The sequence below is a fragment of the Artemia franciscana genome, chromosome 9, assembly GCF_032884065.1.
Source record: "Artemia franciscana chromosome 9, ASM3288406v1, whole genome shotgun sequence".
Classification (NCBI taxonomy): Eukaryota; Metazoa; Arthropoda; class Branchiopoda; order Anostraca; family Artemiidae; genus Artemia; species Artemia franciscana.
This window is the reverse complement of record NC_088871.1, coordinates 34,360,045-34,375,921: the sequence shown is the minus strand read 5'-3', so window position 1 is coordinate 34,375,921 and position 15,877 is coordinate 34,360,045. Positions and strand designations below refer to the sequence as shown.

The following is a 15,877-nucleotide window of genomic DNA, read 5'->3' as shown; positions in this document are numbered from 1 at the left end:
AAAGGTAGAAACATTTTGTGGCTTACTGGTTTGTTTCAAAAGGAAAAAAAAAGATTAAAAGAAAAACAAAAAACAATGGATAAACATGTTTTGATTATTTCTAAATTTTTGTCTGCTAAAACCTTGCTTCACGATTCTACAATTAGGGATTTTGTTTCTTGTAAGTTGGTGGACCAACAATTATTTTGTAACTAAGTTTCTCAGCCAACAGCCATACCACGTTGAAAGTACACAGTCAAAAAACGGAAGTAAAAAACCGTCGGGCCCGGTCAATGCTTGGATGGGTGACCGTCTGGGAGCACCGGGTGTTCCCAGGGGGAACACCGGGTTTGTATTATTTTCAATTATTCTAATTTTTTCTAAGTAAGATAATATTCTTAAACTAACTCATTTCCTTATTTTAATAGCACCAAGCTAATTATATCTTCTGTAAGAAAAAAAGAGAAACTAAATTGGTCACCTCCTTAATTTCCATCTATGAGTCAACTGTTTTGGCTTAGCTGATAAGTCAATAAATCAAGTCGTAAATTAAACGACCACAACAGTCAACTCACATTTATTTAAGCCAATCAACAAAGTCAAAAATTGTAATCATTATAAGCCCCCAAAATATTTTTGTTGACGATTACGGCAATTAAATCAAGTTGAACATCACCCAGAAACAAACAGTTTTTAATGGTTAATCCTTGTATTCCGGAATTGGTTTTTCAGACCTGAAAACCAACTTGTTTTGAAAAACAAATCCACATGTTTCACTAAGAGAAAAATCAACGTGCACCAGTTTCATGAAGAAGAAATAAAAATTTATCAAGTTTCCCAAAGACATAAATAAAGATAAATTAAGTTTCTTGAAGAAATAATCCTCACGTCACAAATTTCACGAAGAAAAATATTAAGGTGAATTGAGTTTCACGAAAGAATAAATCAATATAGAACAAGTTTTAAGGGGAAAATAGCAAGATACATTAAGTTTCATGAACAAAAATCGGCATGCAACAAGTTCCACGGACAAAATCGGTTTGTCGAGCAAAAAAATCAATGTGCAAGTTACACGAAGAGAAAAATCAACATGCAACTAGTTTCATGAAGAAGAAATAAAAATATAATTTTCGAAGACAAAAATCTGGATAAATTAAGTTTCTTGAAGAAAGTTTTACGACGAAATAAACGATTGTCCCATTAAAAAATTGTCTGAAATATTGAAAATCCAAAATGAAGAACAAAAACACTTGTTTTTGGAAGACAAGCAATTGAGAGAAGGATCTAAACAAATGAAAAGTAATAAAAATTTTTGTTGAAAATGAAACAAACCCAAATAAAGATAAGGTAAGGCAGCCTTACATTATGCTGTTAAAAAAAGGGTCCAAACATACATAGTTGAAAGTCTTCTAAACAGCAACGCAGATCCAAATATTAGTAATTCGTTCGGACAGACAGCCCTACATCTTGCTGTCAAGAGTAAAGACATTTACTTAAAGTTGATTGAAGACCTTGTAGAAAATGGAGCAAATCTAAACAAAATCGATCTTACAGGTAAGACAGTCTTACATTATGTCATTGAAAGAAGAAACGAAAGAGAAAACATTTACTATAGAATTTATAAAACGAAGTAAAAAATTAAAAGAGTTAAGAGATGGTCGTGATCTTTCGAGGAAAGAGAAAATTACTTCAAGGATTGGGTAAAAACCCATTGATCAAACAATGCCTATCAAACAGTTCGTGGTAACAAACTGTAATAAGGAGCGACCCGGCTCAATAGTAACCGAAACTCTAAAAAACGAAATTTCAATACCAATAGTTACATCAAAAGAATTGCATTTTAATGCTGATTTTAAATATATAAGTTTCATCAAGTTTAGTCTTGTCCATCAAAAGTTACGAGCCTGAGAAAATTTGTCTTATTTTAGAAAATAGGGGGAAACACCCCCTTAAAGTCATAGAATCTTAACGAAAATAACATAAGGGGGTTCGTCGTCTTCTCAATACCTTGCTCTTTACGCTAAAGTATTTTTAGTAATTTGAACTATTTATTCTACGGCTTTTGTGATTCAGGGATCATTCTCAATGAACTAGGACTGAATCCGAGCTTTAGTGCAAAGAGCAAGGTATTGACGAGGGGGCTATCCCCTCTTACACGTAATAAAATATAAAAATATAGAAGTTCGCTCCGTAAGTTACATATATTTTAGTACTAATAAAAACGTTCGAATAAAAAATTAAAAGTTCTAGTTGCCTTTTTAAGTAACCTAAAACTGGAGGGCAACTAGGCTTCCTCCCCCACCCCTTTTTGATCAAAATCGTCCGATCAAAACTATAAGAAAGCCATTTAGCCAAAAAAAATAATTATATGCAAATTTCGTTTTAGTTATTCATGTACGGTGAGCCAAAATCAAAACATGCATTAATTCAAAAACGATCAAAAAAGAAAGAAAAAAAATCAAGTTTTTTCAACTAAAAGTAAGGAGCGACATTAAAACTTAAAACAAACAGACTCCTCCCCGATGCCTCGCTCTTTACGCTAAAGTTTATTATTGTTTTTAAAAGCATAGTTGTGAGAAAGAGTCAAACTTTAGCGTAAAGAGTGAGGCGTCGAAGAGGGGACAATCCCTTTCATATACGGAATAATTTCTGTTCGTTTTAAGTTTTAATGTCGCTCCTTACTTGCAGTTGAAAAAACTTGTCTTGTTTTTTAAATTTAATTAGAAAAAGGAGCGAATCCGTTAGTGAAAAATATGTTTGGCAATACACCACTGCATATAGCCTTTGAATACGGTTTGGGAAGGTGGTATTGTGACAGGCACTAGCGCGTATTGGAACTGGCATCTTCAGGGACTAAAATTGACGTTTTAAATAATTTCAAAGAATAATCCTAGGGAATAAGTTTAAAGCATAAAAAAGTCTGTTTTTTTGTTTGTTTTTTCGAAGCAAATAGGAAATGCGAGGGTAAGAGGATCCGTAATAATCGGTTCGGCAAGGTCACAACAACGTTCTATATGCATCTCTATCTGTTGAGGAGTTGGAAGACTTGAAAAGACTTTAAAATTGTACTATAACTTAAATTGCATGTTTGAGCTTTGTATGCTTTCTATAAAATTAAATTTTGTCTTGGTTTATGATAATTTAATATAGAAAACTTTATAAGGCAAACAAAGGTTAAATATTTTGTATGGATTGAAATAAACAAATTACTGGGATTATATTACCCTCTAACTTACTCGTTTGTCAGTTCTACGAACAATAATAGTCCGTTTTACTCAACAATAGTCATGGAAGAAGTCTATAAGAGGAGAGCTAAACCACTTTATAAATTTCAGAACTACAGGCCAGAAAATGTCTTACAGGTCGACTATCCTGTGTACCAATTGGCTATGTCTATAAACTTTATGTGACTTCATAGCCAGATACACAAAGCTCTCCTACTTAGCAAATCTTTGCCTCATTATGCAGTATGTTCGATTAAAACACCAACGAATGTTTTTTGAAAATCACAGATTTGTTGAAAATGCTACAATTAAGCTTAAAAGCAGAAAATAACACTGAAAGAAAATGACATGCGTGCAAGGGCCGAAGGCTCAAACATCGCTCCAATAAAGGATATGCGGTGTAACGATAACATAGGTGCGATGACCAAAGGCCCAAGCGGTTGGATGTAGGTGATAAGAAGTTGGGTGATTGCTAGCCAAAAGACCCGCAACGCACCACGTTTTGGCTATTCAAATAAAATTTCAGGATTTCCCCATAAGAGGCGTCTCTCCTTTTCCCAACTTAGCAATTGTTAGGCCAAAATTTTTGCTTCCATGATGGTTATCCGTAAAATAAAAAGCACTCTAAGTACCAATTCAAAACAAATTATTTGTTCAGATACCTAACCTGCTTTTCCTAATAATTTTATGACAACTTAAACACTTAGCTTTCTATGAAATTTTCAAAATAATATGTAAACTCGTGAGAAATTCCACAAAATTAACGTTTAATTCGAACAAAAGAAGATGGAAAGAAGCTACAACAGATGCTTAGAAAAAAAAATTGTTTCACTCGGTTACACATAACTAGAAAACAAAGACAATACATGTAGAATCAGCAAACACCTTGTATTGTTGCAAAAAAGAAGAAGAAAAAAAAAACACACAACAAAACAGGTTTTATTACCGGAGAAAAATTTTCTGAATACAAATAAACTCAGATTTGGGAGAATTATCTTAATAGCAGAGTGCTTAGACTCGATCAAAATTGGCATTGCAGCAGGAATACTTAGTGGTATTTCATTTATGTACAGGAATATTTTTTCTCTGTGTTTGACTTTCATCTTTTTTTCTTTTCTTTTTATGTTGGCGTATAATTGCTCATGTGAGGCAATGTTACTTTTTTTTGTCAATTTTAGAATTAAAATATCAATGATTTGCCACACATAATCTACAGAAACTTTTTTTTTTTTAACATTGGTTTATCATTATTCATGTGAGGCAATGTTACTTTTTTTTTGTCAATTTTAGAATTACAAATATTAACTATTTGCCACACATAATCTACAGAAAATGGATTTGGAATAGTGCTTTTGTCACCACTGTAGAGCTTCTAGAAAGCTTCACAAAAATGTTAGAGCCAAATTTCATTTTGGCACTGAGGTATTACAGCCAATCTTTTTGCATTCTAAGGAACTCTGTGAAGCTAATTTTAGGAACTAAGCTAATTTTGAATACAACATAGATTATCTAAATTAGATGACATACGACGTAACATGAAAAATAACTATACGACAGTTATTATAAAGAGCCTTAAATTTAAATTCAGACGTTAAAAAAAAAAAGAAAAAATTAATATGTATGGTAAAATATGATCAACAGTGAAATTTAATATTTTAGAATCAAGACAAAATTTAATGTTCAACAATGTTCAGGGCCTAACAGCTCTATAGAAGTTTCCTATTAAAATAAATAGCTTCAAAGAGTTTAAAACATTGTATTAACAATTTCTAGGACTAGGCTTACAGTAATAAAACTACCTAGAGTAAACGTGTATCATTTTTCAATCACGCTTTTCCTAAAATTGTACGAACCTTGTGAATGGCTTAGAATGAAAATCGATCCAGCGGATGAAAGATTTAAAAAGAAAAAATAAGAAAGAACATTAGAAAAAGTACGCAAGACATCACCGATATTACTCTTTAAAAAAAGTTATTCTCTTGGCAAATTAAAAATTAATGAAGACCCCTACTCCGGTGTCCCTTTCCTATTCGGATACCCTAAAGAAAGAATCTATACACCATTCTTTGTTGAAGAAAACACGTTTTGCATGAAACCATCAAATTTTTTTTTGCAGTGACATCTATGAAAACTTAATTTCGTCTGTTAATTCCTCTCTACAGTTAGGAAAATGACACTTATATCTTGTTGGTTTGCGACAGCTCTGTCCAATCTTTTAGAGACTGGGATAATTGAAAAATCAAATTAAAATTATTTTTGCTATAAAGCAAAAAACCCTTGAAATGGCTCTACTTAGAGCACGAGAAGGTCATCCGGAAAAAACAGTTTTATACTATACTTGATAATCATAGATAAAATCCTTTTTGTCTGTTGGATGAAGCGATTGGTTATCCAGAGAGTTATAGATAATGGCTTTATTTCAGTATACCAAACACGCTTTTAAAAATGATACAAGGAAAAGACAAACATATTTTAAGTTATTGATTGTCTACCCCTGGGGTAATATGGGCAAATCCACTCCTGATCATCCAGCCACGATGGGCAATGAAGGTCAGGTCTTGCTGAGCGAATTCTCAGCAGCTGAGCGAATTCTCGGTCAAAGTATGTGCTGATATTTTTAGGACAATTTTCGGAAAAAATTGTCCAAGATAAAACATTCGATCCAACAAGACTGGTCTAAAGAGAGTTTCCATTTTCTTGTGGAAATTTTTTTTTTTACAAATAATCTAAATAACTGGGAGAGGGTACAGAAGATTCACGATTTTTCTGAAAGATTTGACATGGATTCTATTTAAAATTTTTGAGAAATAGCAGAAGTCTGAAATCTGACTCTTAATGGTATGATTTGTTTTTATCTTCTCGCTTTGTTATCAGCTACAAGGAGGAGAGATAAACACAAATTTTTGCAAATTCATCGAAAAGCAACAATTTTAATCAACCCTTGTAGTTGTAGAGTTGTTTTTATCTATCACTATTTAAAAAAATTAGTTATAACTATTTAGATCAATCTGAAACCATCAATTTTAGCTCCCTTAAAAAAGAGATGGACACAGTGATTCAAAGGCAGCAAGTGCGATCTCGCATGTTCTTTTTAGAATGATCTAACCAAAACAGTAAAACCTTCATGTACCAATATTTTTAGTTGCGTCACATAACAAGACGATTGTCACACGTCCCTCTCCCTTGCTACATAAGAATTAGCCTTTGTACACCTATGGTAGGTGTTTCTTCAGCGCAACCAAACAGTTTCAGAACCAAAACTAAAATTCTTAGTGAATCTACTCAACAAATATAAACAAAGAAGAAAAACTAATGAAAGATACAAACAAAGAAATGACAGATATGTTTAGACATATTAAGCAGACAATTAAAGTCAAGGAACAGAAGTAAAAAAAGAAGAATTAAGTCGGACGTTTTCAACATCTCTTGAGTGCGCTGGAAACTTCACATAGCTTTTGATTAATAAGTAATTTTATATAATTTCTAAATCAGTAACTACCCTGAAATTCAAAAATAAGCTCAAATTTTTCCATAGCTTTTTAGTATAAAAAAAAAAAAAAAAAAAAAAAAAAAAAAAAAAAAAAAAAAAAAAAGAAGCACTTACTGATAGATTAGCTGTAACTTCAGAAAACCATTGAAAAAGTTGTACAAATCTAAATTATCCAATTCATTCCAGGAATGGTATCAAAAATCACATACTTTACCTCCATTTATAATTATATGATGAAATCGTTCCGTTTTTCACTTATAACTTTCGTACATTGGTATTAGAAAAAAAAATAAAATACTGGCAAAAAATTAAGATAATTTTTGAAAATCTATGCACAGCTCGAGGGAATACGACAAAAACAAAATAAAATTGAAGTAAAACTTTGCATAACTAAAGCCTTGGCATTAACATTACACACTGAAAATAAAGCGAAATATCACCATTGATTGCTCAGCAAAGATAAATCAATCTGGAAAGGGAAGAAAGACGAACAATATTAAGAAAAATTAAACAGGATGGAAACTGTAAACTCTCGTTTGAAAGTATTCCTGGAAAGGCACAGACCGGCAGGCCGACCATTTAATGGAGGGTCTTGGGGACTATACCAACCAAAATTCCTAAATTTATTCTATATATATATATATATATATATATATATATATATATATATATATATATATATATATATATATATATATATATATATATATATATATATATATATATATATATATATATATATATATATATATATATATATATATATATATATATATATATATATATGCAAAAAAGGGACTATTTTCTTGAACATAGGTCAAAGAACGGTTTCATTCCGCAATCCTACCCCCCTAACCCATCTCAAAAAACTCATGTGGCTCGTTCTCCTTCAGGAAAAACTGAAACGGCACCTCTGTTAGCAATTGGAGTCAGACGCACCATTTCAGTTAAATAGTCTGGTGTTAAAGAGTTTGGTATTCTATTATCACCAGGTAGATGTACAAGATAGAGGTGAGATTCCACAATAATATATATATATATATTTACTATGACGCTGCCCTTCGGGTTAAACATTTGTGTCTAACCGATCGTTGACATTATCAGAACGATTATGTGTGTAGACTAGGGAGGGTCCAGAGTACAGAAGGAGCTTTCTCTCAATGTTCCTATTTTACACTTATTTCGTTTCTTGTACTGGGGTGGAGAAATGATCTCCATGGTAGAAGCACTGCATGCCAAAAGCCAGTTTTGTTCTAAATAAAAGAGTTAATCCTTTTGGGATAAAGTTCCTCCAATTTTAGGGATTAAAAACATTAAAAGAAAGCCCCCTCCATGCTCTAGACCTTCCCCAGTCTACACACATAATTATAATGATAATTTCACTGATTATTAGGCACAAATGTTTAACCTGAAAGTCAAAATCATAGTATATATATATATATATATATATATATATATATATATATATATATATATATATATATATATATATATATATATAATTGTGGAATCTCGCCTCTATCTTATATCTCAACCCGCTGATGATAATATACTAGACTATTCAACATTAAGCCAGACCTCAAAATAAACCCATCTCTTTAATGTATCTACACACATAGTATTTACATTATACTGACTAGGTCTAATTCTTTGACTGGTACCCAAGCAAGAGATTTATAAAGGTAAATTCAACTTCTAAATATAACATCGGATTCAAAGAAGCAGTAAATATTTCCACGTTACATCGAACAATAACAAGATCTAAATACGATAAGCTAACAGCAAAAAAGGCTTTGGAGGCTTCAACAGTACCAAGTTGTTAGTTTGATAATACCATAAATGATGCATACTTAATCCTTCACCTTCAGACGTCAGTCACAATTTTGTCTGAAATAAAAGTAATCAAAATAAAAATTACAATTGTTAAAATTAACCTTTTTTGTGTTTATGTGATTAGGGGGGGGGGAGGAGGGAAGAGGATGGGACGAGACGATTATCCTTATTTTCGGTCTTGATCGAAAGTTGAGAAACATGGCAACTATCCATCAGTTTTTATGGGTTTTATTCGAGTATTCAGTTTTTCCCACGGGGCTAATTTGTTATGCATTTTAGCCATTAAGATAAGTAAACACATACTAGGCTCTCAATATAATTGAGAAAAAAATGAAACTCAGATCAACAAAGATTACAAAACTCACACACAAAAATTTAGGACATTTAAGCTTATTTTCCAGGAATACAAAGAGAATAAGAAATTAATGAGGAGTTGAAAACGAGCATACCAATGAAGAATCTAGAAAAACGAAAAAAGGATGATCCGATAATGGTTAAATAATTTAAATTTAACCGTATGGAAATTTAAGCAACAGCGAATTAAGTCCGGAAAGATAGTTTCCAGGATATAGGCTTTTATAACTAAGTTATCTTACGCGTCAGGAGTTGCTGGGATCTCAAAAGAAAGGAAATTCGAAGGCCTAAAAATTAAAATAATGACTATGCTAAATAAAAAGTATGCTGCTCTAGCAACGTGAACTGTTGCATCAGTCTTTGGTTGGCTTAGCTGAAACAAAAGTATTTGGATGAAAATATGTAATTTTGTTTATTAGCCATTGATTAAACCCTACTGTGTCCGGGCTTCGGCATATCCCCCCTGAAAATTCACCACTTTGAATTTTTCCCTTTTGTAAAATAACGAGTGTATTTTCAAATTTAGAAGTCTTTGAAAAATTCGGTTATGATTATTAACTTACCCATGGGGAGCTGTTGGATAGTAAGGATCCAGAAAATGTAAAGAAAAGGACCTATCAAGTAGTTCGGTTAAAGGGTCTCTAATTTCAGTCAGCGTGGAAAAGTATTCGAAAGCTTAAGGGAATCCAGGGAGATGGGAGGGGGGAAATACCAGAAACCTTCGTAAAAGGTATTCAACAACTTATCAAAGTTTCTTGGCGATCAGATGAACAGTGTAGCATATCATACAATACACACAGACAAGACATACATTAATTTTTATTTATGTAAATGACTAAAATTGGATTCCTTACTTGAACTATAGTTTTTGTAACAACTAACAATTGTTAAGTACAATTTGTAACAAGAAGTCCAATAAATAACATGCGGAGGCTGAGAAGAATAAACCAAGCAACAGTCAAGTGAATTGAGTTTACTATTGTTTTGGAATTAAACAAGATATCTTGAGAAAACTAATCACATATAAAGACGTAGTTCATTAACACAATAAAAACTATTGAATTTCAACCATTTAGAATACTGCTGCTTTCAAAAATAATAAAAATGTAGAATTGCCTCAATTTGCTACTTAACCCTCCATATCTTAATAAATAAAAGTAAGCAAATAAACAAAATAAATCAAAGTAAGAGTTTATCTTAAAACTTTTAATCAAGCAACACCATAGCATTGAGAACACATTTTCATTAATAATGCTAATACAAACAGTCTAGATAATGTTTATTTATTGATTTTTCCTGCCTTGAGGTTTACAATCTCTCAGAAACGTAGGATTTTGCGAAAAGCTTAGAATATTTCTTAGAGCCTAATATTGACTTACTTAAACAAAAGATTTTTTTTTATATTTTCTCATTTTTCAAACAAATTTCTCAAATATTTTTCAATCTATAAGAAAAGGTGAAATAAATTTCGAGAATTTGATGGACTAATAATGCTGAATATTAATTATGGAATTATGGCAAACTTGTGGTCTAAAGTTTAAAAATTAAAACCATGAAACGGTAGAAAAATAACATAACAAAAACTTGCACGGGGAACATAAATCCCAAACAAAAGACGAAAATGCGTTTTTTTCTGTTTAAAACTCGAAATTACAATAGTGGAAATCAATAGAAAAAGAATAGAAAGGGCAAAAAGCTGAGAAAGAAAAAGCAAACAACAAACAACTCATATAAAGAGGACATGAAATCAATTACAAAAATTCTAGTTAAATAAGTGTAAATGGGACAGAATACAAGAGTGGTTAGAATAAACTTTCATTATCAAATGCATATGTCAAACATTTGAAATTCTATTAGTATATATTCATATTTTTTTTTTGCTTCTCAATCCTTTCGAAACACAACAAAAATTATATTTGCAAAAGAGGAATTAGAATACCCTGGCAGTATATATCACTGTTATTTTCTAGTGTTTGTTAATTGTTTCATCAAGTTTTTTTCTTTTTGTTCAAGTGATAAGATATGAAGATCGAATATTTGGAATTTTACTACTATATGCGCATATTTTTTTTTCTTCTAAATTTTCACTATCTTGACTGAATTCTCACCCTTTATTCAATTCTCGTTTCATTTTAATTATAAATTGGAAGTTACTCTGACCCAAGAAATTACTTACGAATGAAAAAACTTAAACAGAAGATTTTTTTGCAGTTAACAAAATACGACGCAACAATTTTTAGGAAAATTTCTGGAATTTCTCGAAAGTAAAATATAGCTTTATCAATATTTTTTAATTTATTTCACTTCACCAAAACTGGAAGCGAACCCCATATAAATGCTAGTATAGAACTTACCAGCTCAATTGATTGTGAATCCTTAGAAACAATGACATGTTGAAATCTTTGTCCAGAACGCACTGACGTAGATAAAGCTATTAAAACACAAAAGAAAGAAGCAATTAAGCAACAAAAGCTGGGGACCAACGAACTAGAAGGATAAATTTTTTTTTAAAGCTACAAATTCAGTTTCTATTTATTTGAATTTCAATTTATTTTCAAATTTATTTCAAATTAATTCTATTTGTTTCACGTCCAAAGTAAACAACAAAGATATATTTAAAATTTCACACTTAGGTTGATTTTACGTAATATTCAACAATTACTTATAAGGTATGATTCTTTACGCAGAAAGAGTGAACCAAAAACAATTGGTCTTCTAGTGGCACACATGAACATCGAGAAATTTGAACATATATCTTTCTTTTTTTTTTTAATGACAAATATATTGGCAAATAAGACTAGACAGGGGATATGACCCCTCTGCCGTCTAAGACGTATAAAAATATGGATAAAAAGGGAATAGTTATTTCAAAAAATTATAAAAAGAGGATCTTCGAGAATTTTATCCCTCCTCCCAGGTGAATACTGAATATACACTAACGGGTATATGCAGAAAAATCGACCAGTTAAAAGGCTAGATATATTTTGTGTTTTCCTTAAACGTTATAAAATGAAAACCCCTCTAAAACATGTGCAAATGATTTAATCACTTAACTTAAAATTTAAGAAAGAGTCCTCATTGGGACATCTGACAAGGAGACAATTTTCAATATTTTTAGCTTTTTACTGAATATTTAACTTTGAAAATACATCTTCGGACACAATTCAATTTTCGGAGACGGAATAACAATTCGATATGTCAAGCAAGTTCCTAATTTAAACCATAATACCAGTGATAACATACTAATTTACTACATTATTCTTGATATCGCATTTTTGAATTTTTGTCCATGCCTGTTTATATGGAGTCATTCAATTTGGATTTTAAACGGCTCATAGTACAGAAAAGTAATACGAAACTTCAAATTGACCTTGTTTTTAAAATGACTAATGTTAAAATGGCATAGAGTTAAAGTAGCATCAATTTCACCTTATGGAGATCTATGGTTCAAAGGTAAGCCATATCAGACATAAGAGCTTTAGGATATTTTCAAATGTATTTCGAACATTAGAAAATCACATATGCATTATATTAGGTTGTATCAAGTCAAGAGGCCATAAAGTAATTTGGACGTCCTCGTTTTTACAGTTTAACTGTATGTTTTTCTTTCTTTATAATTGTTTCAGCTTTTTAAATTGTTTTGCTCAAGGCAAAAAAAAAGTAAACTATAAATGTTAAATAAAAAGTTATATGAATCTAACAAATACAGAAAAACGAAACAAAGAAAATTAACAAGCTAAAACAAGTACCTAGAAAATATAGCAAAGTATATCAACAAAAGTTACAACAAGGTAAATTAAGTTGAAAAAACAAAAGCAAAAAACAACTAAGCATCAATTGACTTTTTAAGGCTGACTCGTGCTACGTTTTTTACAATTCTTACTAACACACACCATATAGTCTTCCTTGTCAATTAGTCCAAATCAGAAAACAATTAATACCACCTTTATCAGTTTATTTTCAGCGTATCAACTTATAACATTATTTGTGTAGAACTTTAAGTTATATTATTGAATATATTATAATTTTATTCAATCATTATTATCAATTGTTTACGCAGATACTTCATTAAATGCTATGAAGGGCGACTAAATTTATATGACAGAGAAAAAATTAGCATCACAGAAGTTGTAGAAAAAGAAGTAATAAAAGAGGATCTAGCCTCTTCGGTTCTAACCTCGGTTCAAACGACGAAATGTTAAAAATATTTCGCCTGCAAAAATTGATATTCCAAGTCAACAACAAAATTGAATTTGAAATTTTAACAATCATTAAAAATTAATAAATTAAGAAACATTTATTTAAAAATTTGCAAGTTTTTTGGCGAAAACTAATACAAGTAATATTAGAGCACGAGTAATACGTTATTGGTATACCACTAGTCCTATATTCTTATTTATGTACGTCTTATGATCGTTTTATTCTCTATAGGTCTTGTTTTTCTTCCGTTTTCTCTTAACTTTCTTTTTTTTTATGTTTGTATTGTCTTTAGTTTTTTTTTTTAGTCACTCATGTTTAACTCCGAGGACACCTTATAGCTCATGCATAAGGGAACCTTATTAGACCAGTGAAATTCACTACCTAAAGCCCTGCGTCCAACCTTTTTTTCACGTTTTGCTAGTTCACTTTCAGATGTTTCAAAAAAAGAAATGTTATTTATCGTTGCTGCCATGCCTAAAGGTCATATCCGACATTTTCACACTACTGAGATAAATGCCGAAAAGCACTTACTAGTCTATTTTGAAACACTTCGTGGTAACGAACTGTAAGTAAGGAGCGACTCGGCTCAATAATAACCAACACTCTAAAAAAACCGAACTTTGATATCAATAGATACATCAAAAGAATCAACTTATTATGCTGATTACAAATATATAAGATTAATCAAGTTTAGTATTACCCATCAAAAGTTAAGAGCCTGATAAAGTATGCCTCATTTTCAAAATAGGGGGAAAAAACCTAAAATTCAAGGAATCTTGATGAAAATCACACCATCAGATTCATTGTACAAAGAACCCTACTGTAGAATTTTCAAGCTCCTATATACAAAAATGTCGAATTTTGCTATCTTTGCAATAAGACAGATAACAGATGCGTGTTTATTTGATTTTTTTGCCAGGGGTGTTCCTATTGCAATAATAGTCCTAGAATATCAGGAGAGGGCGCATTCAAACGGAAATTAAAAGTTCTAGTGCCCTTTTTAAGTGGCAAAAAAGGTTGCAGGGCAACCAGCCCCCTTCCCACGCCTGTTTCCCGAAGTTATCTGTCAAATATCTATGCCTTTAAGGGTAAAATGAACCCCCACAGTCCGTAGAGAGGCCTGTTCGTTATGAAATTTGCCCATTGTTTACGTATAGTACTTGTTATTGGAAAGTTTACAGTAGATTTTTGGGGTGGATTTTGTGCTTGGGTTGGATTTTCATTGAGAGAATCTTCCTTGGGAAGGGATATTCCCCGGGGGCGGGTGAATTTTCCAGAAAAACCAGGGGGATTTGACAGAATTCCTATACGAAATTATCTTTAACTGTCTTACATTCTCTTTGCCAACTCAATTTTGCATGTGGAGATGTTCCAGAGGAAATATCCGGAAGCTATTTTCCGCGTGTATTGATTTCTAGAAAAAAATTCCCCTGAAGCGGGCATTTTTCGAGAGATCGAGAAACCGATTAGAGACTAAAGTCTTTTTTAATGAAAGTATGCTAAGGATAACTTTTCAGGCTGAATCGTCCGCAAGAAATCTTACAGGGAGGGGGATTTTCAGAAATGATCGAACTGTCTAGAGGGAACTTGAAGGAGGAAATTTACTTTACGTTTGATGACATGTTCACATAGGAATTTTTAGTGAGGGTTGGGGGTATATTTCATGGAGGATGAGCCAGATGTACCTACATTATTAGAAAAACAAGCACAAATTGAATTAAAAAAAAGTTTTTTTAACTGAAAGTAAGGAGCAACATTTAAGCTAAAAAACGACCAGAAATTATTCCATATATAAAGGGTTGCCCTCTCCTCAATACCTTGCTCTTTACGCTAAAGTTTGACTGTAAATTTTTTTAGAGCGGGTACTGAAACACACGGGCCGTTTAATTAGAATAGGAAGCTTTTTCAAAAGTCTTAACAGCTTTAGCGTATAGAGCAAAGTATTGAGGAGGGGACAGCCCTTCATATACGGAATAATTTCTGTTTCTTTTGAGTTTTAATGTTGCCCCTTATTTTCAGTTTAAAAAAAACTTTTTTTTTTTTTTAATTTAATCAAAAGAAGGTTCAGCAGGACAATATAGATTAGGGAGATCAAAGTATGATTGAATGCGCAATATTTCATTTTCAAAATTCTGATGCCTTCTCGGGATTTTTAAATTTTATTGCTCAAATTTCATGCCTATTCAACTGAAAGACGTTTAAATATTTATCTGTATACAACACTTTTTATACAATGCATGACGTCATTACAATACTACCATCTTTTTTGCTCTTTAAATGCATATGAATACGACATCATTCACATGAAATTTTTTTCCTCCAAAATTGAGGCTCTAGATTATGGTCAGCCGATGGGTGTAAGTCCAGCATATGAATCACCAAATATTGGCATGCCCCACTGGTGGGCCTGTAACCCAGTTTGAAAGTCACGGCTGTAGACCCTCTTTATGGGAACACACCTTAGCAAATGATTCTAAGAAATTATCTCAAAAGTGTGAGTACAACCTTTAGCAGTGACAACAATGATATGAAAGAGATAAAAAGGCATTAAAATTACATTCATTTTTCATTCTTTATACTATTTCACAGAAAAAGCCCACAAAACACGAAAAGTGATTTCAACAATATAAATAACATACCTTCTCTTAATATCTGGGAGTGCCAGTACTCTGATAGTATCCATCTTTGAAAAAAGGTAATTGGTATTTGTGAAAATGTAGGTGACTTTTAAACTTTATCGCTTTATTTGTCGAAAAGGTCTAATTAGATTTTACTCGGAGAATTGGTTGCTTGTATG

The 15,877-nt window shown here is 31.7% G+C and overlaps 1 protein-coding gene across 8 annotated transcripts in view; it reads right to left on the bottom strand.

The window, feature by feature from the left end:
* Positions 1-3,953: 3,953 nt before the first annotated feature.
* The window catches only part of LOC136031315 (phosphatidylinositol 4-phosphate 5-kinase type-1 alpha-like), a 103,351-nt gene continuing 91,427 nt past the window's right edge, over positions 3,954-15,877 (bottom strand). For 7 of the 8 annotated variants that reach the window (XM_065710784.1, XM_065710789.1, XM_065710790.1 and 4 more), the window contains 2 exons: positions 11,235-11,311; positions 3,954-8,580 (listed from right to left, as the gene is read on the bottom strand). In XM_065710784.1, coding sequence (XP_065566856.1) covers positions 8,569-8,580; positions 11,235-11,311 — 89 coding nt within the window. In that variant the 3' untranslated portion in view covers positions 3,954-8,568. The remainder of the gene's footprint in view (positions 8,581-11,234; positions 11,312-15,877) is intronic. The other variant, XM_065710785.1, reaches the window with a different exon arrangement.